This window comes from Grammomys surdaster, unplaced genomic scaffold (genome assembly GCF_004785775.1).
Source record: "Grammomys surdaster isolate TR1022 unplaced genomic scaffold, NIH_TR_1.0 150, whole genome shotgun sequence".
Taxonomy (NCBI): Eukaryota; Metazoa; Chordata; class Mammalia; order Rodentia; family Muridae; genus Grammomys; species Grammomys surdaster.
Genome location: NW_021604608.1, coordinates 20,373,353 through 20,399,123, shown reverse-complemented (window position 1 = coordinate 20,399,123; position 25,771 = coordinate 20,373,353). Strand labels below are relative to the sequence as shown.

At 45.7% G+C, this 25,771-nt stretch overlaps 1 protein-coding gene across 17 annotated transcripts in view; it reads left to right on the top strand.

Annotated features, from left to right (window-relative positions):
- Window positions 1-25,771, top strand: part of Apbb2 (amyloid beta precursor protein binding family B member 2) — a 333,919-nt gene that overhangs the window by 225,497 nt on the left and 82,651 nt on the right. For 6 of the 17 annotated variants that reach the window (XM_028765356.1, XM_028765359.1, XM_028765353.1 and 3 more), the window contains 4 exons: window positions 1,776-1,984; window positions 11,891-11,953; window positions 12,371-12,456; window positions 12,543-12,603. In XM_028765356.1, the coding sequence (XP_028621189.1) occupies window positions 1,776-1,984; window positions 11,891-11,953; window positions 12,371-12,456; window positions 12,543-12,603 (419 nt within the window). The remainder of the gene's footprint in view (window positions 1-1,775; window positions 1,985-11,890; window positions 11,954-12,370; window positions 12,457-12,542; window positions 12,604-25,771) is intronic. The other 11 variants (XM_028765361.1, XM_028765358.1, XM_028765360.1 and 8 more) reach the window with 3 other exon arrangements.

Below are 25,771 nucleotides of genomic sequence, written 5' to 3'. Positions count from 1 at the left end.
ACAGAATAAGCCCCTCTTTGAAATACTTTCCTAACACAATCTCAGGAGAAATTTAAAATACAAACCAGGTAAAAATGCGGTGTGTTTGGTTCAATATAGAACAAGTTAATTCCTGCTATCTGGTGCAAAATTCCCCTCACACACTGTAGGTGGCAATGTGGCTTAAAAGCCACAGACCTCTCTGTCCTTGGTCTGACATGAATTCATATTCTGATGGTGTGCATGGCTGTTCCTCACTCTCAAGTATAACTATACAGACGTCATAAACCACAGAGGTAGAACGGGTGCTTTTGCATTCCTTTCTCATTTTAACCCCAGACCTTTTTGTCTGGGAGCCATAGAATGAGACCCTACAAGGGCACTCACATACTCCAGATTTCTCCATTGTAAGTCCTCTGTGTTTTTACTTTCCCTTCCCCAGTTGAGATGCTAAAAACAAAAGGCTATCAGAAACAACCCATTTACCTCCTGAAAGCGGGCCAGGAATGGGGAACATAAAAACGTTTGGTTAGAGTTGCTGCTACAAGTGTAGTTAACTTGGAATCACATAATCATGCTTAATTTTCCTGTGGATAGAAGGTAACATTTCCAGCATAGTTTGTTGCCTCTGGCAGGCTGAAATGAGAAGAGTGTGTGCTAGCACACCAACAACAGCGTGGATGCACGTCTGTGCCCGTGGGCTTGACCAGCCTCTTTGTCTGGCTTCTCCTTTTCTTCTATCCTACCTATAACAGCTTTGGTAATGTGTGTCCGCATTATACAGTGTTGTATTGAGCAAGGCCCACATGTGTCCTCATTGGAAATGCAATAAAGCATTCTGGCTTTGTGTACGGCTCTGTAGAAAAGGCTCCAACCCTCAGAATAGAACAGTATTCAAGTGGAGAGCCCAGGAGGCCAGCCTCTCCTCACTGACACAGTTACTCTGTGACTTCATGAGCCTTCCATCTTTGAAATTCTCACCCTGCTTCTTTTCTCTTGTACTTTTTATCCCTTTAATAGGCTCAACTCAAGGATAGGAAGAAAAGGGTTTTAAAGCAATTAATTCTTCAGTAAACTGAGAAAATGTCCAGAGGGTTAATTTTATTTGACACCTACGTTGCTTAAGGGTTATTGATTGGATTTGAAGGTCTTTGGACTCTGGAGATGCTTACCCATTTGCCACACTCTCCACCATTCTGTATAGCCTCTCACTCCCACTTTCTTCCATGTGTTTACATTGCTGGCCCAGTTTTAAAGCCAATCTGGTCTTTTGTTGAATTCCACAGCTATTTATTTCAGTTTGCTTTTCCTAAAAGTGTGCAGTGCAGAGTCCTGGAGTCCTGAAAAAGACACTGCTCCTCTGTGGGTGTCTAGATGCAAACACAGTGCTTTATCTATAGAAAGCGGTTACAGAAACTTAGACTTATAGCCAGAAGGATGTGTAATGCCAACCAGTCAGTCTTCCTGATTGACAGTGGGATCCGGCAGGCTCTGTACGTAAACATGTGGAATTTGCCTTCACATTTGGTTATGATTCATGGAGCTTTAGCTTGTGGTTCTTGGAGGTATGGGGTGACTTGAAAATTAAGTCTTTACCCCCATCTTCAGAGATGGCCACCAGCCTTTCCAGGTTTTTCTGTCTACTCTCAATTACCCCTTTCACCACACTTTATATGGTAGGCTCTTTTCAGTTCAGTGCAGACATTTCTGTGTGTGGGGTTTGCCTGGCTGTTGGAAGCTTTCTTTTTCTCTTTTAATAGAGTTCTATCTCTCTCTTTTTTTTTTCTATCTCCCAGCAGATATCTGGAGTGACCACTCATTTCAGACAGATCCGGATTTGCCGCCTGGCTGGAAAAGAGTCAATGACATTGCTGGGACCTATTATTGGCACATCCCAACAGGGACAACTCAGTGGGAGCGGCCTGTCTCCATCCCAGCGGATCTCCACAGTTCTAGGAAAGGGTCACTTAGCTCTGTAACGCCATCTCCCACCCCGGAGAACGAGGTAAAGTAGACTGCCTTTTTACATGCTTACTAGATATAACTCGGTTTCCTTTTAGACTAGCACCCTCTGCCCCAACAGGCCACTCAGGTAAGCCATTTGATGGCCATCCGTGTTGGATGTGGGAGCTCAGTAATGCTTCCTCTTAGTAAATAGTGCTAATGTCTGTCGTTCAGGTCTGTTTTCTCTTTTAATGGATTCTGGTCTCTTGAAACACTATTCTAGGTACAAAACCAAGAGGAGTTGATTAGTGGGAAGTGGTTAAGTTTCCCAAGGGCTCATAGAAACAGTAATTTACTCTGCAGGTACCATCGCATGGTGCTGGATCCATGAAATATTTACGCATAGAAGAATATCTCTTAGCCAGGCGTGTTATAATTATCATGTATCTCATTAGCCTTGGGTTCATTTGCTGGCATGCAGAAGATGTCTTACAGGAATAACCCTTGAGAGTACTTAAATGCTTAATTCCTATTTAAGGAGAGGGGGGAAGAAAAGGAGATGTGTTTATTTAGCAGAAGTGACATTATTTTAGAAATAATTAGTGGCATAAATTCTGGGTGTCCCTGAGGAAGAAATCGGGATGTTTAAACAAAGAATTGAGGCCTTAAAATTTTTTCATTGTGGTATTCATTCATGTAATGATTCCTGCAGCAAATATTTGTCAAGCCTAGCAACAGCACACTCAAGAGAATTATCACTGGGAAAGGTCACGGCCAAGTGACAGCCGATTTATTTATTTATTTTTATTTTTTTATTTATTTATGTCAGTGGCTTCTCTAGCAGGCTATCCTTTCTGCCTTCCCTCCACTTTTTCTCTGATGATAAATCCTTTGTTCTTTAATGTTTAAAGCCCATTTTCTTTGCGTTTGAGAAATGGGTACATTTGAACTTTACCCCTAAGTGGCCAAACTCTTCTGCGTTTGCCACTGCATTTATCACCCTTAAAAGTAGCCAGCCTCTTGTTCCTGACTTTCTGATTAGGTGACCTGTTCTTTCCTGGGAGACAGTAAAACTGATATTCTTCTCAGCTTCCTGCTTTAGGGTATCAACATCTGCCTTCCCCAGGCCCAGCCTCAGCATCTGCCTTCTCTAGCCACAGCCCCACTTCTCCACCTTTAGAGAGATGGGTTAGAGCTAGATATACCCTCTTTGGCTGATGAGAGCCTTGGCTGGTTCAGACTTTGCCCTGGTCATCTGACATGTTGATTCAGTGCCGCCTTACCACGTAGGATTTTGTTGCTTAGCCCTAGATGGTTTTGATAGCTTCTCATTGAAGCCTAATAGTTCTACCTCCTGAGCAACTTCTAGTCACTGACTCATTAACCTTGCATTAGGTGTACTTGGAATAAAAAATAAACTAGTGCAGCTCTAGCCTTCAACGAGTTTGGTGTGAAGGAGTCTGCTCCCTGGGCCAGCTCAGACATACCCTGGACTTATGTCTTGTACTACAGATGGCCTCCCCCATGCAAAGCCAGCCAGTATCCACCTCTGTTATACCCTCTTGGTATAACAGGGCGGTGTTACTCTATCCTAACTGTCTAGTTGTGTTCAACAATAGAGCACCTACAACCAGGAAAGTACATCATAGATAGGAAAACAGAGCTATCAACGACACAAGCAGTAACCAGGACCCTCAGTGTCCCTGGCTTTAGGTTTCCAAGGTCCTCTGCCTCCTGTTGTCCCTGAAGTCAGGAGGTTGGACTAACTTGAGACCCACTCCTTAGTCCAGGATCAAGTCGTTCTTGTCCCTCCCTGATAGAATCCAGGGAGTGGAGTCTGAGGTTGTGTAGCTTGCATTTTTATTTCTTTAGTTAATATGGTAGTGTTTTGTTTCTGTGTTTTCTGCAAATGTCTTAAGGGGAATGCAGCAGAGCTGGGCAGCTGGTGTTGGGTAAACCTGTCAGGTATGAGAGGGCCTCCGCTAGCCCTGGGCTCTTGCGTGTTCTCTTCCATCTCTGTGCCCTTCCTAGCCCCACCCACTATTCAGGGCTCTTTCCTCTGCTCCAAAGGACTTATCTCATCTCCTTCGTTCTTTGGAGTTTTCGGCTTCCTCGTTGCTTATGATAATTGATAGCTCACTTTCCCGACATGCACTAGGATCTAGGTTCAATCCCCAGCACCACAAGGAACAAAATTAGAGTCTTTTCATAAACACTATGTTAGACCCTCACGGTACTCAACCATGACAGAGAAGATAGCCTCCGTGAATCAGAAGTTGAGTAGCCGTGTAGCTGGTATTACAGGTCCCCTGGCTGTCCCCTGGATTCTGCCCCATCTTGCTTTCATTTGTGCTTACTATGCGGTTTTCTCCCTCAGTGGATCTTTAAAAAGCTGATTTAGTTTTAGAAGTTTCAGACAGGCAGTGACTGACTCATCCACAGCCGTTTATCTGTTTGTTTGCTAGCTTATTTATTTACCTATCAGATTTATGTTTTTACTGAAGTCCTGGGGATCAAACCAGAACCTCAGGCCTGCTAGGCAAGCATTAATTGCCACTGCCATTTATTTGAATATTTATTTGTTCATTCATTCATTCATTCATTCATTCTGGTACCAAGAATGGAAGCCAGGACCTCACACAGACTAGACAACTGTTTGGTGACTAAGTTACATTCCTCAGGCCACCAGCCCCTTGATAAGACAGATGGCTACCTAGTCCTCAGATCTGTTTTGATTGTTTACTTCATGCCATTTTCTCCCGTTTGAGAGGCAATCCTTAAGTCATCTATCTATCCCAACAGACTTAAGAGGGCCAAGGCCTTGTAAACACAGGAGCAAAGGGACAAGGAGAAAAAGCCAGGAGATGAAAGAGGTGGGGAAAGAAGCAGCCTGCCACATGCCCATGGGGCCCTAAGGGAGCAGATGCTTACAGGGCCAGGCCAGTGTCTTGTTTCCTTATTCCCACAAAACACACACCTGTTACCAAGGGTGGTTGTCACTCCCAGTTTGACACAGGAAAGCTAAGTGGCCTTCACAAGATCACAGAGCTAGTGTATGGTAGAGTCAACCTTGAACTTTGACCTGTTGACCCCTGCTTCCACCCCCAGACTTGACACACTATATTAGGAAATGTAGAGTCTGTCAGATCTCTTCATCTCACACGAAGGGGAGGGCCACATCACACGCAAAGCCAACCAGAAAATGACTACTTAATAACGCCGTCCCAGGTGCCGATGACAGCGGAAGAGGAACGATTCTTTCTCCAGCTCCGTCTCTTTGATCTCTGGATAGAATCTATTTCAACTAATTTCAAAGCATGGGGGCGGGGGAGGCAGAATGTTAAGAGAGAGAAGTAACTTGTAATGTGTCGTGTCGGAAATGCATGCTTTCATTGAGCTCTCTCGTGAGCTGGCTTGAAACGAAAAATCGGATCACTAAGCGCCAAATTGGTTGATGGCACAAAAGTTTAGGACTGCCAGCTTCCTTACACTTTGTAATTTGTTACATTTCACATTCCAAAGTTCACCCACGACGTGTTATGCACAGCGTATAATGTTTCCAATACACGTGCCAGCAAGTCTTTTTAAAAGTTTATCAACTGGCCGAGAAGTATTTGCTACTGAAATTTGGCCCACCGGGCTCTTCGTCCCTCCCCCTCCCAAAACATATATTTGTTCCAAATTACCTCTGAAGTTATGTGGCTGTGGAATTTTTAAAAGAGAAAGCGGGCCATATACAGTATATATTTATGGATAGTGCTTGGCCTGTGGCCAAGATTTGCTTAGCATCTTCATGTAGAGATGGCCAGGGTTTCTCAAAGGAGTGTACAAGTGGGATCCTTAGAGGGGATCCTATCTCCTTACAAAGTAACTCTGTACTTGCCAACATATTTGTGGCCACTGGCTGCCTAAGCTGCTAATGGCCCAGGAAGAGCACAGTGTCCAAGCTCAAAACCCGCATGCTTCCATGTGTCTGTAGAGTAAGAGAATTGCCACATTGAGGGACTTTCCTGTCATTTCACCAAATTATACAAGTATGACATTTGCGGACAGGAAAGAACCTCAGGATAGGCCTTGCAGATGCAAGGGCAGTGTTTCCAGCCTGGGAGCTCAGGGCGGATACCTGGTGCTCGTAAAGCTTCTGGTTCCTTGATGCCATCTAAGACAATGACACAAAAGCTCCAGGGTGGGACCTGGAACTCTGTTCTTACATGGTCTTTTCATGGGGTTTTATAGTGTAACAACCAGGCCTATAGGAAACTGCCCCTCCCCCAATTTTTATTCCTATATTACTTCCTCAAAGGAAGGGTCATGCCCTGGCATCTCCCAGGAATAAGTATATTCTCTTGAGGCTGGAGAGATGACAGTGGTTAAGAGTACTGGCTACTCTTCCAGAGGTCCTGAGTTCAGTTCTCAGAACCCACATGGTGGCTCACAACTATCTATAATAGGATCTGATGCCCTCTTCTGACATGCAGGTGTATATGCAGATAGAACACTCATAAATAAATAAATAAATCTTTAAAAAGAAAGTATACTCTCTCTTCTTTGAAAGTCCCTTACAGTATTATGATTTGGGACCTGATAATCTTTTTCTAGAAAGTTCCTCAGGGATTATGACCCATTTCCTTATCTAGCATAACTTCTGATATAGGGTGCATGAATTCCATTCATTGTTTGCTGAGTGGAGAAGAAACCATGCTTGTAACAGTTGATGCCACCAGTTGACTTCCTGAAGCATCAAAATCAACTAGAGCCTCGGTCCCCTCCCAACTCTAGACTTCCAGTTTGCACGCTGTGGTCCAAGGACCTCATTTCACAGTAGGGTTTCTATTCCTGCACAAAACATCACCACCAAGAAGCAAACTGGGCAGGAAAGGGTTTATTCAGCTTACACTCCCACATTGCTGTTCATCACCAAAAGAAATCAGGACAGGAACTCACACAGGACAGGAACCTGGAGGCCAGAGCTGATGCAGAAGCCATGGAGGAGTGCTACTTACTCCCCTGGCTTACTCAGCTTGCTACCAGCGCAAGGGATGACACCACCCACAATGGGCCCTCCTACCCTTGATCACTAATTGAGAAAATGCCTTACAGCTGGATCTCATGGAGGCATTTCCTCAAGGGAGGCTCCTTCCTCTGTGACAACTCCAGCTTGTGTCAAGCTGACACAGAACCATCCAGTACAACAGCCTTTACCAATCTGTTTTGGTGTGTTTGTTTGGTTTTTTTAACTTCTTTGAATTATTTTCTTATAATAATTGACAATTCCATTCAGTAGTGCCCCTTGTCTTCTGGAGCTACATTCTGATATCCCTTAGTCTCTGTGTAACCTCACGGCTAGGTCTGGACCTTGTACGTAGCACGATACCACAACAGTAGATGCCAGGATGGCTGTTCAGTTACTACGGAGAGGAGTGTTACAGTATAGAAATGCTGGGCAACAGGATAGTTCATTTCCTAGGTGAGACGGTGCAGATCGGTACAAAGTGTCATGATATTCAGGACGACAATGTAAAAGTTGTAAATAGCTTTGTCATGTAATTTCCCATTTGAGATTTTTGGGCCACGAGTAACTTAAAACAAAAGGAGCCAAAACCATAGTTAAAAAGGAGGGCCCTTTCAAATCATGATACATCCACGAAAAATCTAGAGAGTGTTTTTAAAAGAAGGAAGATGATATATCCACATGGAGATGCCTAAAGCGAAGTACACAGATCTCTTGCCCTGCTCAGTTCTTTGATATTTCAGAATTCAAATGTCGCATCTTCTCTGCCATTTTACAAAAGCCATGTGTAGCAAGCCTGGATTAAAGAGGGTTGAAAAGTATAATTTGAGCTTTATTGTTACTGAACTTTTTTCACATGAGAAGAAAGAGTAGAAGACTGGGGCACTTCCACCCCTAACACATCCCCCCCAGCCATGCCATGTGCTAACAACTCACTCCTTCACCAAGCCACCTGCCCCCTCTAAGGGGAAGCCTCATCGAGGTGCTGAGCCGCGAGCTGTGCTGGCTTCAGAGCTTCTGAGGTGCACACAGGTGTGATGACAGCCCCCACCAAGGTCACAGGAAACATACAGGTGCTTTCCCAGCTGGCTTTATCGTGTGCAGCACCCTCTGGTCTCCAATAGCGCTTTACAACGCTCTAGTGTGGCTTTCGCTCCAGACACAGTGTGCCACAGTGATTCGTAATGTGCAGAAACATGGTGCCTCTAGGCTGGGAGGTCCAGGTTTGAGGAGCTGCAGCTGATGGGAGCCCTCTTGCTCTCTTACCTTCTGAGCAAAGAGGAGACACGAACAAGAACAAGAGGATAAACTTCCAGCCATTAGTGGTAATTAGCACTAATCCATCCACAAGGGTGGCGCCCTGATGACCTCACCACCTCCCTTAGTCCCCACCCTGTCGCCACCACCACTGCCGCACTTGGGATTGTTTCCCACACAGGGTTTTGAGAGGATACATTCTAACCATAGCATGCAGTGAAGACAGCCCCCTCAGAAGGACTTTCCAGCCCGTGAGAATCCATCCTCAGGGACACCCTGTTGGCTTTGTTGAAGAAGGGGCTTTTCCAACAGAAGGTCATTGCTCTGATTCTCTCTGATTTGCGGAATTGTATTCCAAGATCTCCCACCACCACCAGGGGAAGTTAAGATGAAAGTGCTCGGTCATCCAGAACACATGCGTGACTTTCTCTAGCGGGCCCACCCTGGCACAGCCCCTGCTTGGTGCAGCGGGTCTTGAAGGGTAGGCATTGTGTCCCCAGCACTGGGTCAGTGCTCAGTATAGCCCATGGGAGCCAGGGATCTGCAGTTATCTTTCCCATAACTGAGTGTGAGCATCATATTTAGTTCGATGGATGCTGCACCCTGGGCATGGCCAGGATCAGGACCAGCAGAGGGTGATTCCAGCGACAGCTCTGGCCCTGGACATCTCTTAGCCATTGCCAGACTTTAGCCATTCTGCCTAGAAGATTGCCAGGCAGGTCACTGCTTATGGAAGATGCTCTCTGTCCATTCCTCCCCTCTCAGCCTGTCTGTGTGTTACTTCTTGCCAGAAACATATGGCTCTCCTGCTGTTTCCTCTCTTTACTGCCTCCTCTTTGTCTCTCCCTTAATCTTCCCATGCTGCACACTACAGACCACAGGGACTATAGCGTCTGTGTTGAGCCGAAGAACCGCCAGGAGGTTTTTTTTTTTATTATTATTTTTAAATTTTTATTACTTAAACATTATTTACTATAGCTGGATTGTAGCTCAGAGGTGGGGTGCTTGGCTGGCGTGCTCAAGGCTTTGGATTCAAGCCTCAACACTATAAAAAAAAAGGTGAATTGATGTATTAAATAGTTAGCTAAATGTAGAAAAAATTGTCACTTCTTTACTAAAAATAATTAAATGACTACTCTGTTGTTCTTAAAATTTAAGAAAAAGTATGTTGTTCTCTGTTTTTAAAAAAGAAAGAAAAGAAAGAAAGAGCAAGTGAAAGAAAAAGAAAGAAAGAAAGAAAGAAAGAAAGGAAAGAAAGAAAAGTTATGGTTGCTTTTACTAAAAAGAAAAATTCTCATCTTTGATATTAATGAATTCTTTTAAAATAGGGTTGAAAAATCAATGCCTTTGGTCCAGCCACAGTGCAGCTGCCATTGTTCCTTCCTGGAGCCCTGCAATAAGCACTCACTGGTTTTAGCATCTTCAAAGTCAGTCTTTAAGGCTTTCGTTTATGTAAACATAGGTGAGCTGGGAACTTGCCAACCAACTCCACAGCTCAAGAGCTGTACAGGCCTAGAACCATAGCCAGCATCCCCTTACAGAGACTCCTCTGTCCAGAGAGCAAATATATAAAAAGGCATAAAAGTTGGCACCCACACAGAGGCGTGTTTTAATTAAATTCTAAAGTTTTTCTGAAAGCTCCATTTAGAATATTCTTCTGTCCCCCCCCCCACCCTGTCCCAGCACAGTCCCTGTTGGATAATTTCTGATTTCAGGTGTCTGTTTTTCAGATATCACCCCTTCCTTCCTTCCTTCCTTCCTTCCTTCCTTCCTTCCTTCCTTCCTTCTTTCCTTCCTTCCTTCCTTCCTTCTTCCTTCATCTTTCTTTCTTCCTTCTCTTCTCTTTCCTCCCTTTTTGCATCCTCCCATGCTTCTCCTCTATCTCTCATCCTTCCTTTTCCTTCGGTGTTTCTCTACACAGACATAGTCTTCCTGACTTTCTTCAGTTCCTCAGCTGATGCCCCTTTTCAAAGTTCAACCTAAAGGAAGCGTGGGAGCAGCCCACCTGGCAGCCAGGGTCCTGATGTTGCGGTGTGAGGGCTTGCTTGGAAAGAAACTCGCACCTTGATGCTCTCTTTTGCACTTGCCACTTGCTTTCACAAGGAACATTTTCTATAGTTCCAGAGCAGTGACTAAGCCTGTCCACTGCTGGTCCCTCTGAATAGGGACAGTGGGACAGGGGAGATGGCCCCACGAGTAAGAGGGCTTTCAGCTCTTGCAAGGAGGCACCTAGGATTGGTTTCCAGCACCCGTGTAGCAGCTCACAGTCCCCTGTAACTGCAGGTGGATCTGGAGCCTCTTTCTGATCTTGGCAGGCTCATGCATGCATCTGGTGCATGTACATAGACACACATGCACAAAATAAAGTTTAAAATATGTGTTTAAAATAGGAGGAAAACTTAATGGCTTTTCCCAGGAAAACACACATGGAGCCTGGTCTATCTCAGGTGCCCAGCCCCGCTGATCACAGTTCCCCCAAGTTATGCTTCTCAGTGGAGATTGAACACACTTTCAGGGATATGGAGTAAACAGCAAAGACGGGCAGCATTCCTGTTCTTATAGTCATTAGGGGAGATTATCAAAATCAGTGTGGTGATCTGAGTTCTTCTGTATTTGAGTATAGGTTCAGAGCCCTACCCCCCAAAAGAAAGCCATTGTGTTGACAGTGGACGTGAACAGCAGCTCATCCACCCTGCCACGTCCGCAGTGTTAGTCAGCACACCTTTCCATGTCAGCGGCCTGACCGTAAGTTCTAGGCCGCCATTCCCCGCTCATTTTCATTGTACTTCAGTTGAGAAGTTTCTTAGTCAAAAACTTTCCACCGTTGATGTCTCATCTGAGGAGAGATTTACAAAACTATCCTTCAGTTTCATTTGGTTCCATAAATCTGTGAAAAATATTTGAGTATTCCCTTGGCACAGTAGGAAAAAGAAGTTCTCTCGTTGTCGAAGGGAGTGAGAAAGAGTCGCGTCCACGTGGAGAGCCATGGCGAGAGTGCTCCCAGCACGGCGAGGCTCGTGGTCTGTAACCATCTAGGAAGTGATTGTCCTGGCGGGTGTGAACTCTGGACAGACTCACGTGGCACAGAAGCAGAGCACTTCATGAATCGATAGTTTGCATTAGGTTGTGTGAGGGTCTTTTCCATTATGTGGAATAAATCTCACCGGGATGCTGATGTCGGCCTGTGCTCCTAAGCCTCTTTTCCCATCATTCCCTTTCCCACTTGAAATAACAATAACTTGACCCCAGACTTTTGTGCTCTTAGATATGAACATCTCCCCCCCCCCCCCGTTTCCAAGTCAGCATACTGACACCCCTAATTCCACTTCTATCTCTAGAAAACCTGTGTGTGGCCGGGGTGGTGGGTGTCTGTGGAATTGTGTAGGCCGGGGACTGTGAAGGTATATGGTTTGCTTCCAGGACCACACTTAGGACGTAACTGCTGTGGTCTAATACTGTTGGGCTGCTTACTTTGGTGGGTAATTACCATCTCTGCCCTGTCCTGGTCAAATAATGATGTATCTTAGAGAGGGCGCGCAGACAAGTTACCGTTAGATTTAATCTGTTCCCTAACTCGTCCTGTGAATATCAATGCTAACAACAGTGTCTTGTGTTTTTCCCCCCCTTGTGTTTTCTTTTCTTTTTTTTTTTAAAATCGATGTGCTTTTTTTTTTCCTATGTGAATAATTACATGTCTAGAAACAGCCATGGAGTGATTTTGCTGTTCTGAATGGGGGAAAGATTAATAGTGACATTTGGAAGGCAAGTATATTGTCAGATTTTAGACCATTTAATACTTTTTTTTGTTCCTTTCTGCATGGCTGCGGTTGCTTCTTTTTCTTCTTTGTGAATGTCATGCGTTCTGCAGGGGCTGAGTGGCAAGTCTTCTGGACCCAGCCACTCACACTCACGTGGTCTATTTATTTTTACTTATTTATTTACTGATGTCTCCCATTGTGAGCGGCTTCGAGCTGGTGTGCCCCAGGTCCCCTGTTGTCTTGTAAGAGCCGGAGCTTGTGAGCCACTCCATCACACAGCAGCCTTTGCATGCCGTTTTCTGCCTAAGCTCGTTCACTCCCCACTCTCCGCCTCTTGCTGGGGGCTTTCTCTCCCCTTCGGTGTTTGAGACAGGGTAGTGGGCCTCTCCGCTGTACCCTAACAGGATCTGTTTCCCTCTAGGATTTGCACGCAGCCACAGTTAACCCAGACCCCAGTTTAAAAGAGTTTGAAGGAGCAACGCTACGCTATGCATCCTTGAAACTCAGGTAGGAGGGTGTACCAAAAGGGATGGCTTCTGCAATCTAGTCTTTGCAACAGAATTCTAAGACCAGTTTTATGTTCTTCTTTCTAGAAACGCCCCTCATGCTGATGACGATGATTCTTGTAGTATCAACAGTGACCCAGAAGCCAAGGTTTGTAAGAAAGACTTCAGCGTCTAGCTTGTATTCTCACAGCAGAGTGATGGCGTTGGCTAATGGCCCCTCCCCCTTTTAAAGAAACCATCAGCCCTGAGCCAATTACTAAGTAACCATCAGCTCTGAGCTGTTACTAAGTAACAGCCCGTTCTCTCTTAGTTGCTCTGACACTTTAAGAGAACCCCTGTTCCAGTTTTAGTTCTGAGGTATTTGTGTAACCATCAAGACGACCTGCATCTTATTGTTCAGTGTACTAAATTGAATTTGAAGTTTGATCCCTTCCCTGGACTAGCGAGGTGCCGTGCAAAACTCTTTCCATGCCGGGCAGTGGCAGGAGCGCCAGTTCTCAGTCAGCTCAGAGAGGGAAAAGAAGAAACAGCCAAAATGTAACAGTACACTGTGCTGCCCGGCCATGGGGTTCTGTGGGTTAAGCGGATGAAAGGCGATGAAAGGCGTGTTCACATCCACATGGTTATCAGCATATTATCCATATTGAAGATTATTAGGGGGAATGGGGCGTGTCCTTAAGAGGGCCAAATCAGAAACTTGAAACAACATCTGTAAACTTAAACCTGCTTCCAAATTTTCCTGTTCCACCCTCGATCTAGAAGGTTCCTCGTGATGTAGAAACTCACTATGAGAAGAAAGGGATGGGGGAGGGGGTCTTCGGTACCTTTATAGTAATCACAGTGTACACTGGCCTTCCTGTTTCTTATAGCATGTGTAATTACTTTTCTTGTGCTTTGAGATACAATCAGTGCAGTGTTGATCAGGCTCCAGCCTTTTGAGGGGTGTGGTCCTAGAGGCTTTCGTTCTGATGACCCACTCCTCATACTAAGTTGTTTGGTCTGTCTAGCACAGACCAAAGTGCAGATGAGGACACTGAGGACTAGGAAGTTAAATACCTCTTGAGTCTGAGCACATAGAGTGACTACAAGAAAGTTCTCGAACAGAAGTCTTTTAGGGGCTATACTAAATTCTGTGATCAGGGTCCTCAGCCACATTCTGAGTAGAAACAGAGGAGTTTGGGTCTTGCCAATAATGTAGCGTTCGGTTTTGGAAGCACAGGGTAAAATAAATAGACATTGTTCATTACAGTAAACTAACGAAGGATTGGGATGCTGTGACCCTTGCTTGAAATAGGGCTGAACTCCAAGTTCTTCCAGTGGATTGGATGGTTCTTGCAGACCAAGCCTCTGTAGGATAACCTCAGTGTGGCTTAGAAGCAGTCTGAGGCTGTAGTGAGAGAACCTGGTACTGATGAAGAGCAGTCTGCACAGGTTCACCCTCATGAACGTCTGGGGGGGGGGGGGGCACAGAGGATGCTGTATTCTCTCCAGTCCCTCAGGGTATCAGCCAGCCCTCCATGGAAATGGGCCTAGGGAAGCCACCCAGAATTGCAACATATATCAAAAGCCAAAGTATTCTTTTAGCTAACTTTGAAGAAGTCAACACGTTTAAAACTGACACTAATGAAGCCAGTTTGGAAGCGCCCCATCTCTCTTCCACCTCTGTGTTTCTGTTTGCCTGGAGACCCAGAGCCACTAAATGAGAAGTAGCCTAGAGTTTCCAGAGGTTCAAGGTCCTTTGTAAAAATAAGAAAATTAACTTTCAGTTTGCTGGAAATCAGGGAACTTGTCTCTCAAATAAGTGTGTACACGCATGCACACATACACACATGCACATACACACACACACACACACACACAAACACGAACAAGCACATATACTCGAAAAAATATTTAATTCTATGTTATATAGTCTATAAGGACTGATTGATTATCCAAAAGAGCTCTATGAAAATGTATCCCTGGGGCTGGAGTGGCGGCTCAGTGGTTAAGAGCACTTGCAGTTCTTCCAAAGGACCTGAGTTTGGTTTCCAGTAGCTAACAAATACCTATAACTTTAGCTGTCAGGGACCTGATGCCCACTTAGGCCTCCATGGGCACATCTAAGCAAGCAGCAAATACTTTCTCTCACACATAAGGGAAAAAAGTCTTCCTTATCACATATATAAAGTTTACATGCTAGGAAGATAAGAATAATTGGCCGAGTGGTGGTGCACACCTTTAATCTCAGCACTGGGGAAGCAGAGGTGGGTGCGTCTCTCTGCATTCAAGGCCAGCCTGGTCTACAAAATGAGTTCCAGGATAGCCAGAGCCACACAGAGAAACCCTGTCTTGAGGGCCGGTGGGGTGGGGGGAATGCTAGACGTCTTTGAAATCCCACTTACCTTCAATGAATCTTGAAGGTCAGTTGCCTCTCACGAACCCTATACACAGCGATGGCAGCGCATGCACACAAGTGCACATGGTCACACATCCACAGTGCCCAAAAGGGAGAGTGTATTTATAACTCATAAACGGTTTTGAGCCTTCCTATTGTTTCCGACATTAAATACATTTTATGATCGGTGGTGATCTGTGTGTGGGCTCGTATGTAATTCTTACACCTATCATTGTGAAATAATTATGGATTCACTGAAAAGTTCCCCGGTTTCAGTCCCCACGTGCCCTTCACTCTGTTTCCATTAATATTAACATCTTCATAACCATAGCACCATTCAGCAGTCAGTCTCTCGCTAATATCCTTCCTCTACCCTGACATCCAAGGATTCTCTGTGCAGGTAAGGAGCACTTTGACAGTTATTTCATCTAATCGCTGTGAGGAGGTCTCAGGTTTGTCCGTGTTAATTTCACCATTGCCATCATTGTTGCTGTTTAATTAGCAGCAGCGTCCTCCAACCCCCATGTAGACCGTGGTACCATCGGGGTTGTTTTAAACAAGCAGAGCAGAAATGTAGCTTCCGCAAAATGGGTGACTGTTTTCCCTTCCCAATTACTGTTCTGGTAGAGGTTGCTAAAACCGATATTGCCAGGTCAAAGGCCATCACTCTTATGGCTCTGTCACTTACTGTGAAATTGCTTTCAAAAAGCCTACGGTAACATACAGCCCCATCAGAAATATTATAGACCCCACTTCTCACATTCCGGGTTACCCCAGGCTTTGCCGGTTTTTTATTTATTTGTCTTAGTTTTATTGCATACGAACTGTTACTTTCTAGTATTAAATTTCTCATCTCCCTTCACCTCCCTCTCTCCCTCCCTCCCTTTCTGTGTAGGAGATTCAATCCACAGTCACAAGCATGCCAAATATATATATACCCTCCGCCACTGAGTGCCATCAGCAAGTAGGGCATTTCTTATGGAATGATTAAAGCACTTAAGTAATTATTTCTTTCTGATGTTCAGTTTTCTTCTACTGTCCCCTCTCTGTTCTAAGATATAATCCACAAAAGCCACTTAGGTTTTGTCCCTAGAGGTCTTTATAAATACAGAACTGTCTGCCATGATGCTCTTAAACAACTCTCTCCAATTATTTCTTTCTTGCTTCGGTGACTTTTATCAGAGAAGAAAATGTTTTAAATATCCCTCCACACCCAGACCTTTCACAGATAATTACAAAATGACTCCTTGTACTTTGATGGCCAGGTAGGAGGCTCTAACAGACCCATTATTTACAATCTTCCCTGTGCCCACCCAGCCCACTTTCTTGTTGTGAAATCTGAGTTTAGTCCTTCCATGATGTATGGTTCATTGCTGACCAAATGCATTATTAACATCAAAATAAAATCATATTGTAGAAAAGTTAACACTTTGAAAAATAATACACTAATTCTTTTCCATCCTTTGTTGTACCTGGTCAGGTTTCTGTGAAGGAGATTTTGTGCCACCTGCTGGAAAATATTGGGATTGCACCTTTAAAGAAAAGGACTACATTTCCTTTAGAATCGTTGAATTTAAAATTTAAGTGATTTTAAAGATTTTTTTTAAGTGAGTTCTAGGGTTCTACAATTAGTGGCGGAGACAGCATTGAACATGGGTCTCCTGAGCCTCCAGCACCTGATGCTACTGTCTTTGTAGCTTATACTAAATCATTTTTTGTGGCATTTGTGAGGAGTGGCTTCGGGGGCATTGGTCTTTGAACTCTTAGTAAAGGAAACAAGATTCTGTTATTGAAAGCATCCGGTCCTTTGAGTCTCAAATTCCTCGTCTGCTATGAACATACCTCTATTAGAAGCCCCGCCTGATTCTGAGGAGTTATAAGATTGCATATGAAATGGAGCAGCCCTAATCCACAGCAATTAGAGATGAACTGGTTATGTCCGAGTCTAGAAAAGGGATGCTATAGTCCTGGCTCCCCTTTCATGGGCCCTACACTCTGCTCATGAACTTGTCCTGCAAATGTATGAGTTCCTCACATTGTAGATAAGAGTGATGCTTAGAACAAGTTGAATAATCCATTTCATCTCCCAGGGTGCTCACCTGGTAGCTGGTGGAAATAAGAAGGCTTGAACCCCGTACATATGACTCCCAAACCTAAGCAGGTCTCAGGCCCACATGTTCCAGGCTACTGCTTCCCCGGGCTTAAGGTCACTTTGGCTGTCTGGCTAGACGGGATTGAGGTAGCAGAGTTGCCAGGGGTGGACGTGAGTTTTGGAACTGGGAGCTCATTGCCTAAAGATGGACGTTTCACCCTCTTCTGGACTCCTGTGTCCCATTGCATTGTGGTTTGCTGGCCTTGGCAAGGTTAGTATGATTGTCCTGGGGTAGGACACAGGGTCACCCTGCTGAGTCTAGGAGCTGCATCCACATATGCAGATGCGGCAGGCCTAAGGAGAACGCTGCGTAGGTGACACTGTTGAGTTTGAAACTTAAGTCAAAATAAGACATGATTTTGCTGTGTCTTCTTCAGGGACATCAGCATGGTCTGGTCACTGCAGTACCCTCTATTGCTTATGTCTGTTTGCAGTTAGTGCTTGGTCAGGCAGCCATTTTATTATCCAGGCACTGGACCTTATGAGAGCTTTGTTTGTGTTCTGCTCTTGCTGCACCCTGCCCCACATGGAGAAAGAAAGGAAGGAGTGATGCTAGTCAGAGCTGAATACACTTGACAGCGGAACTCTCAAACAAATGGGATGTGAGTGCAAGGTTCTAATATTTCTCTTGAGATTTATTTATCTGAGCCTTCCCTTGGTTCCTATTAGCATAAATTTCCATGAAGTAATTCTATTAGCTAGCAATTCACTAGATTAACCCTAAGAGATAAACAGGAAATCGCAGGGAGTGTCTTCTCTCATTCAGATCTATTTCTGGTCTGTAGCAAATTCATTATCATGCCTTAGCATTTCTGTGGGATTTTATATTGCATGTAGTTTGTGCCATTGAAAACAATTTAGTTTTTTTTTTTTTTCAGGAATTCTGAACTATGAGAGACTCTTGGATTTGGTTTGCATGGTTGATTCATTAACTGGGTGGGAACAAAAAAAAAAAAAAAACCAGTTGTTGAGTACTTAATGCCAGAGGAGCAAACATACTTAGTATTTAGTGTGGTGGTTAAGACATAGACTCCAGCTGGTCCTGGTCTGCCTAGGTTCAAGATCATGATCTGCTTCTTATTAGCTATGTGGCTTTGGGATCACATCTTCTGGATTACATAATAAACTGTTCCAAACCTTGGTAGCTGGAAACAGTTTCATTTTCCTTATGACTTCGTTGTACAGAATTCAGAGACGCGGCAGTGCAGTTCCTCCACGATCCACTGGTAGGCAGCAGGACTTGGAGGATCTGCTTCTAGTGCCGCCCTTCACTGGACTCATCCTCCAAGGCCACTTCGCATTGCTTGGGCTTTTAGCAGTAGAGATCACTGGGCAGGAAAAGACAGGAAGCTGAGGCTATCAGGTGAGAGAAGGCTTTTCTTGGAAATGGTACCACCATCTTCTGTTAGTCAAAATTGAGCTCTCATTCAAGAGGTAGAGAAATGGACTCTTGATAGGAGATGGCAGAGTCACAATACAGGGAGTGTATGCTGGGAAGCTTCATTACAGCCAATTCTGAGAGAGGACAAAATCCCCAGGCATCAGCCATTCAAAGAGAACGTCCTTTGTCAAGGGGAGTGTGTATCTTCATGACTCAGTCAAGAAGCCAGGCCCTAGAACCACTGACAAATGTGCTCTGTCCTGGCCAAATGAGATGTAGCCACCGAGGCATGGCTTCTGGGTGGGAATTCATGGAGGGAATAGCAAGATCTTGTCTCAACCCCAGGAAGGACTAGCCCAGTGCTCTGCTTGGGCGTAGTTGGCCACAGGACACCAAGACACAAAGCCAGGCTGCCCAGCCTAACCCTGCATGGTCTGGTCCACCTCCCGCTACCCCAGCCCACAGCAGTGCTGACAAGCCAAACCATTGGCTGGAGCTCATTTCCCTCTTAGCCCAGGGGACAGATTTTTGTATTTCTAAAGCTGTTTCCTCGCCCTTTATTTGCCAACATGGCTGGGCATAATACTGAAGTCCAGGCAGAAGCCTGGCTTCTTTTCCCCCTGTTAATTTCTGGTCACTGTCCTTGTCCACGTGAGTCATCCAGGAACTGGTTGCCATGGGTGAGTCTCTGAATTCTAAAGGATGCTGCTGGGACAAGAGATGTCATTATCGACTATTAGTGGCTGGGCCTGGTGGCAGATGTCTGAAGAGGCTAACTAAAGACAGACAGGCTTGCCCTCTTCCCTGAAGGGGCTCTGTAGGAATCAGGGTGAGTCATAGCTGCTAACAGTGCACTGGTGACTATGCAGAGAGTGGACCAGCAGGTGTTTGAACCTGGCCCCATAGGACTGTGGGAGGGAACTTTGGGTGATGGACACTCTGAGAAATTTGCAGTCTTAAGCAGATACAACTGTAGTTCCCTCATTCAACAGGGCTGGGCTCTTCAGGGAGGGTTCCCAGAATGCAGATGGCTCCCCATGGCTCCCCACAAAAGATGCAACACATCTCCTGCCTTGTTCCCTTTAGCTAGTTGCCAGGTAACGGTGTTTTAGTAGTAATGAAGACATTTATTTGCAGTTAATAAAATGATGTTATTTTTTTAAATAGGACAATGAGAATAAGTCCACAACCAGGCTGTTTCTACCTAAGCCATTTCTCCCTCTCTACAGCCCCACACTCCTATTTAAAAGGTCCTCCGAGTCTGAGGCACTTCAGTCCAGCCGTGAAAAACAGGGTCTCAGCTCACCCTCTGCCTCCAATCCAGCTCAGGTATCTGTAAGGAAATCATATCGGCAGCTGGCTTCTATATTTCCCATCTCTGTACTGGCACCAGGAGCAAGGGCTTTCAGCCATTGTCTGCAGCAGCTGGTCACTGGGCATTTGCTTATTCAATGGCAAGTGTGTATACATTGGTACATGACCCATCAGGCTCAGGAGGAAAGCCTGGTAATATGTAAGAAGCCATAATGGCATCATTTCACCGTGGCAGGGTTAAGGATTCGATCTGAAATGTCCCCCACAGGCCCATGCTTTTCTCCATTTGTGGAGAACGTGAAATGAGCTGAAAGTATCATTTTTCCAGCCCTTGGTTCACACCCTGTTCTTTCTGCTTCCTGTTTGCCATGTGAGAAGCCTCTGCCATAAGCTCCCACTGCCATATACTCCCTCCCCCAAGGACTGAAATCTCTGAGACCACAACCTCTTTAAGTTGTTTGTGTTAGGTACCGTGGTCACAGCAGACCAAAAGTAGCTGCTATGGACAGTTACCATGCAGCTGGAACTAACAAAGAGATCGGTTCACGAAACTCAGACACACTGATTATTTCAGTTGACTTTGAGAGACAGACCCTTAGGTCGGTGATTCTCAACCTGGGGGTCACCTAAGACCGCCAGAAAACACGTGGATTTACATTATGATTCATAGCAGTAGCAAAATTATAGTTATGGGGTAGCAATGAAAATCATTTTATGGCTGGAGGTCACCACAACCTGAGGAACTGTATTAAAGGGTGGCAGCATTAGGAAGGTTGAGAGCCACTGCCTTAAATGAAAGACTTCTTCATTAAAAACATACCCAGCCATTGACCCAACACATTGCTAGCCAGATCTCCAGCTAACCCTTGCTTCACCTCCCCTCTGCTGTTGGCACTGCCATGAGTCTCACCTATGCTCTCCCACAAGCCCAAGAGATGCATTCTCTCAGCTTTAGCCGCAGGGACCCCGGCAATCTGGTTGCTGGGGTACAGCACTCAGCTGTCCTTTCTTGGCACAAGTGCAGGCTTGCCCTTAAAGCCTTGGTTCACTCCTCTGGTTCTCTAAGGGACTGCAGCGGCGGGAGTTCCATACCGTAGGCCCAAGTTCGCTTATGGTCATAAGTCAGTCTTAGAAATTCAGAGGAAGCCAGGTGGTGTGGTGCACGCCTATAGACCCTATAAACTCTAGAGCAGAGGCAGAAGGATTGCTACATGTGTAGTCTATATAGAAAGTTCTAGGCAAACTAGGACTATATGGTGATATTCTGTTGTGTGTATGGTTGGCATACTCAAGTAGACAGCAAGAGGGAGGGCAGAAATACAGCCAGGATTTCTGTCCCTGGGATCCTACACTAAGAGAAAGGAATGTGGAATAGGAGCTGGATTCCCTAAGTTCTAGCCCCAGTCTGATCAGCTGATGGCACTCTGTGTGACTTAGAGCAAGGTGTTTAAATTCTCTGGACTTCTTCAGCTTTCTCATCTATAAGATGAAGTAATGCTGACCTTAGCCTGGAGACCTCCCGACATTAGCGTGGAGACCGATAGGCTATGTCTAGAGACAACATAAAATCATATCTCCTGAGTCCTTCCTAGAAAATGGGCAGATGTGACAGTTCCAATAGTTTTGTTATTTGTGTCAGTTAGCTGTTTGGGCTATTGTGTAGATAAAGTCCCCGGAGGTACTGCGAGGCTTCGTCTAGCTCTGTGGCCAGCCAGTCTCTGCCATCTCTAAGGTGTCACATACACAAAGTTTCTGAGCCTGAGCTGATGGTTTCAGCAGTTGGACTTTACCATGTGTCTTAGAGTACGGTGCACAGCATGAATGGGAAAGGAGGTGTGTGGTATACACTGACTTCAGTGAAAACGTAAGAAGGCCTTGCTTATATGCCAGTTGTACACAGAGTCCTCCATACAGGCAGGAATCCATGATGATGAGTCAGGAGTTTCCTACATGTTAGTGGTCCTGGCTGTTTGCTGGTGTGACGCAGCAAGCCTGCGAGCAGTGTGTGACCATTTGCATTTAGTGTCTGTGTGTGAGCAAGTGTTCACTTTACACAGAGTAGATTACCCTCCCCGTCCCTCATGCTGAAGCTCGCTTGTTAAACCGTCATCAATCCAGAGTCTCTGATTAGTGCAGCAGGAGCGGGAAGAGACACCCAAATACAAAACACAGACAATCGTTTTCTGGGACCTCCTGCTCAAAGCTGAGCTGAGCCTCCAAAAGCCTGGTGGGGAAGACTTGGTCTTAACACAGTGGCTTTAGAGTAGGGGGCTGAGGGCAGGATCGTTGTTGATATGTTACTTTGGGGTGCTGGGGATTGAACTGAGGCCTTTGGTCATGCTGGGTCATGCTTTACCACGGAGCTCTATCATAACTTTTTAAAAAACAAAACAACAACAACAAAAATCAAAGTTCTACATAAATATCAATACTATGAATGATCCTAAGATTGCCCGGCTGTGCTCTCCTTGCTCTGCAGTCCTTCCCAGCATTGACAGTGATCCAGGGTGATAAGATCTGCCAAAGATGAGGGATTGTGGTAAACTCTGGCCTGCCACCATCAGCAACATTAAAGCATGCTTTCTGCTGACGAGAAACAGGCTGTGATAAATAACGAAACACTTGTAAGGCATTTTCTCCCAATTTTTCGTTTGTTTTTGTAACGTAATAAAATGTTAACCTTAAAGGTAAACCGACGTGGAGGCTGAGGCGTTTTAGCTGGCGTATGAACATGTTTTGATAGTACCGCCCGACTCCTCTGAACTTTATAATGAACCTCCACACACATGTTCATGTGTAACCAGCACTGTGTGTGTGTGTGTGCGTGTGTGTGTGCGTGCGCGCACGCGCATTTGGGTGGGTCTGTCTGTTTGTCTGTTCATTTTTGTGAGCATAGCCAGTGCTTTGGAACAATCCACAGCTCACGAGGCTCTAGATGAAGAGACTGCTTTGGCCAGTTACTTAGACCTGTGCAGAGGTAACTCGGCCAGCACTAGGCGGATTGTCTTGTTCATACATGCAGCGATCCTGGAGCCATCCACGCGTACCTGTGGCCTCTTTATTGATTCCGTATATCCTGCCTTCTTCTCCCTTGGGGTGGATAACCTGCACAAAGTGTTTTGGAAACTGAGGTGGGTCGGCTGGGCATGGTGGTATACTTCCATAACCCAGCAGTTTGGAGGCAGAGGCAGAGGGATTCCAAATCTCGGGCTAGCCTAGGTGGTACAACAAGACCCTGCAGATAGGGATGAGGGAGAGGGACGGAAGGAAACAAGGAGAAGGGAAGAAGGAGGGGCTCCTGTGATGACCACAGCTCTGAGCGTTGAGATAAAAACCCAGATTCAGATACTGGCCCCACTGTCACCACTGGTACAGGGAAGTCCCCCTGGGAGAGCTAAGCTGCCATCCTGGTTTTATGCCTAGAGTCCTTGGCTCCTCTCTGGGTTGTGGCTGTTGATGTTGTTGTTGTTGTTGATGATGTTTCAGAGTTCAGCATTTCTGCTGCTCAAATTCTCCCTATAATCCCACCCCACTTACTTGAGACCCTGTGGGGGTGGCCAGCCTTGCTGTCATTTTCTCCACACTCAGATACCATAAGGTACCATCTCACACTCCCCCGAGGAGGCTTTTCTTGCTCGTCTCCAGTCTCCTTACAGTTCATAGGATTTATGTCACCTCAGTTTTTCTGATGATTTTCCTCTGGACACTTCTCATCGGAAGAAAAAATGAGCAGCTGTCAAATCCTGGCTAAGATATGTCAGTTAACAAAGTGCTGTGGGGACCCCGACCTCCTCTGACATGTGGGGCATCAGTAAATAACAACAGGAACTAGTGAGAATAGGCAGATGCCACCACTCACCTATCTGAATAGTCCATGGCTGTGAGACCTTGGGCAAGTCCTCGGCCCTAGATGGGCCCTGTTGATCAAGCAAAGAGTATATAAGTCAGAGTCTTTGAGCTCTGAAAACAAGGTTGTGAGGATAGCTGAAGTCAACTCAGTGTAGACCCTGAGGGTGAGAGCTACCGAGTGAACGCTGGATAGTGGTTCAGAGAAGTGGGTTAGAGAAGGCCACCAGTGGGTAGATCCACCCAGGCCCACTCAGCTGGCAGAACTCTCGTCCTCAACATGGTAGTGACAAGTTCCAACCAATACTACATCGTAGAAGCCACTCTACTTCTATGAAGTACTACTTCACAAATAGAGTCTACCTTTTTAAAAAGTACATGTCTTAATTATGTTAACTATGTGTCTGCCTGGGAGGGGTGTAGTTGGTGTGGGTACCAGCCAGAGGACTGCAGGAGGAAGGAGTTCTCTCCTTCCGTAGGATGGATCAAGCATCTTGACTTGCCGAGTAAGCTGGCCTTGAACTCACAAAGATCCATCTGTCTCTGTCTCCTGAGTGCAGGGATTAACACTATGTCCAGTAAGCTTTTCACTTGTAAGTTCATATATTTCTACTCAGAATCCAATATATGTAATCTGTATACAAATTCTTAAAGCGCTGTGGTTCTGAGCGGAGCTCCTGATCTTTGTAGGGGATAGGACTGGACTGAGGCTGTGAGCATTTTGGTGAGAGGTTGGTGCTGACAAGGACGCCTTTTGGGACAGCCTTCCACCCTTCGCTGCCCTGCCATGCCCGTCACTCACAAAGCAGATACCCACGATTCTTTGTGGCAGCCCTGGCATGCTCTCGGGGCTCGGGTTTACTCGGCTGTGAAATGAGACGGTCAGGTTCTGGGATCCCCAGAGCCCCGTGTTCAGGGCTCCATGCTGTGGTTAAATGGTTTTCCTGAGTGAGTAGAAAGTATCCCACCCGGAGTCAGCTTTGAGGACTAAATGGCTCGTAAGTGCACCTTGGGGCTAGGAATAGCCGTGCTTTTAATTGAGGTCTTTGTAGGTCTTCACATGCTATGAACTCTCAGTTCATTTCAGACACTTCATAAAAAGTTGCAAACATTTAATTGTTTCGATGAGTGGCACAACAAAACCTTTCTTGAAGAGCAATGATAAAAATTAAAATGAGTCTTGGGACTGGCACTAATTATGGCTAAAAGTTACCGAGGTCCAGGAATTGCTGTTAAGTCCGGCTTCCTATGTGTGAGGTCACCTGACCTTCACAGCAGTCAGGCTGTGTGCTGAGGGGCTGGGCACACTGCACTCCAGACCCCTTAGTGTCCTTTACCCACCAGCTGAGGGAGGGCGGCACCAACCACAAACCTCGCAGGTTCAGGTTGAGCCAATTAAATGAAAGGACTAGCTATGGAGCAAAGCAAAGTGCGGGAGAGAGCTGCTGAGTGCCCAGAGGGTCTGTAGCTTTCAGGAATCAAGGGCCTCGTGAAATGGGAACATTGAAAGACATGAGTTGAGAAAACGGAAAGACTGGGAGTCCCAAACCACCATTCCTTGCGGATGAGGGATCCACCCAGTGTGAATGAGTGTGCAGAGCAGATGGGGGTAGGGCAAGAGACTTGGGAGGCATTTTACAGCTAGAAACATCCAGACAGATCCTTTAGCCCAGATCTTTCTCTTCCCTTCCCCTCATAACAGTCCTACTCCCTGTCTTCTGTCAGGTGTGGAGAACAGCCTTCACTAACTCAGATGACAGATCACTGTTCACAGCAACCCCTGGGCAAGAGCCTAGGCTCCACGTCCCCTGATCTTGTCAAAGGATGCCTTTCCCCTACACATGCACTCATGGATATCTAGAAAGCGTGAGACTAGTTAAGATCTCTGTGCCCCCATGATCCCACATGTTTCCCCGGTGAACTAACAGTTCTCATCCTCCGAGAAGTGGCTGTCAACACCGAATTAGTGAGTGCGGAAGCCTTGCGAGTGCAGCAGGCCGGCGGTCACATTTGTGTTGAGATCAATAGACAGCCCTGCTTTATGAGCTTCACCTTATTAGCATGCATTATTGCCTCACTAATGTTGAACACGTCACTATCAGCGTTGACCCCTTGTCTGAACTACACGTCTAGCACATGTCGTTCTTCATTAGGTCTTTCTTGGGCTTGGGAGCATTTGACTATTGGGGTGTGTGTGTGTGTGTGTGTATGTGTGTGTGTGTGTGTGCATATATGTGTATACATCC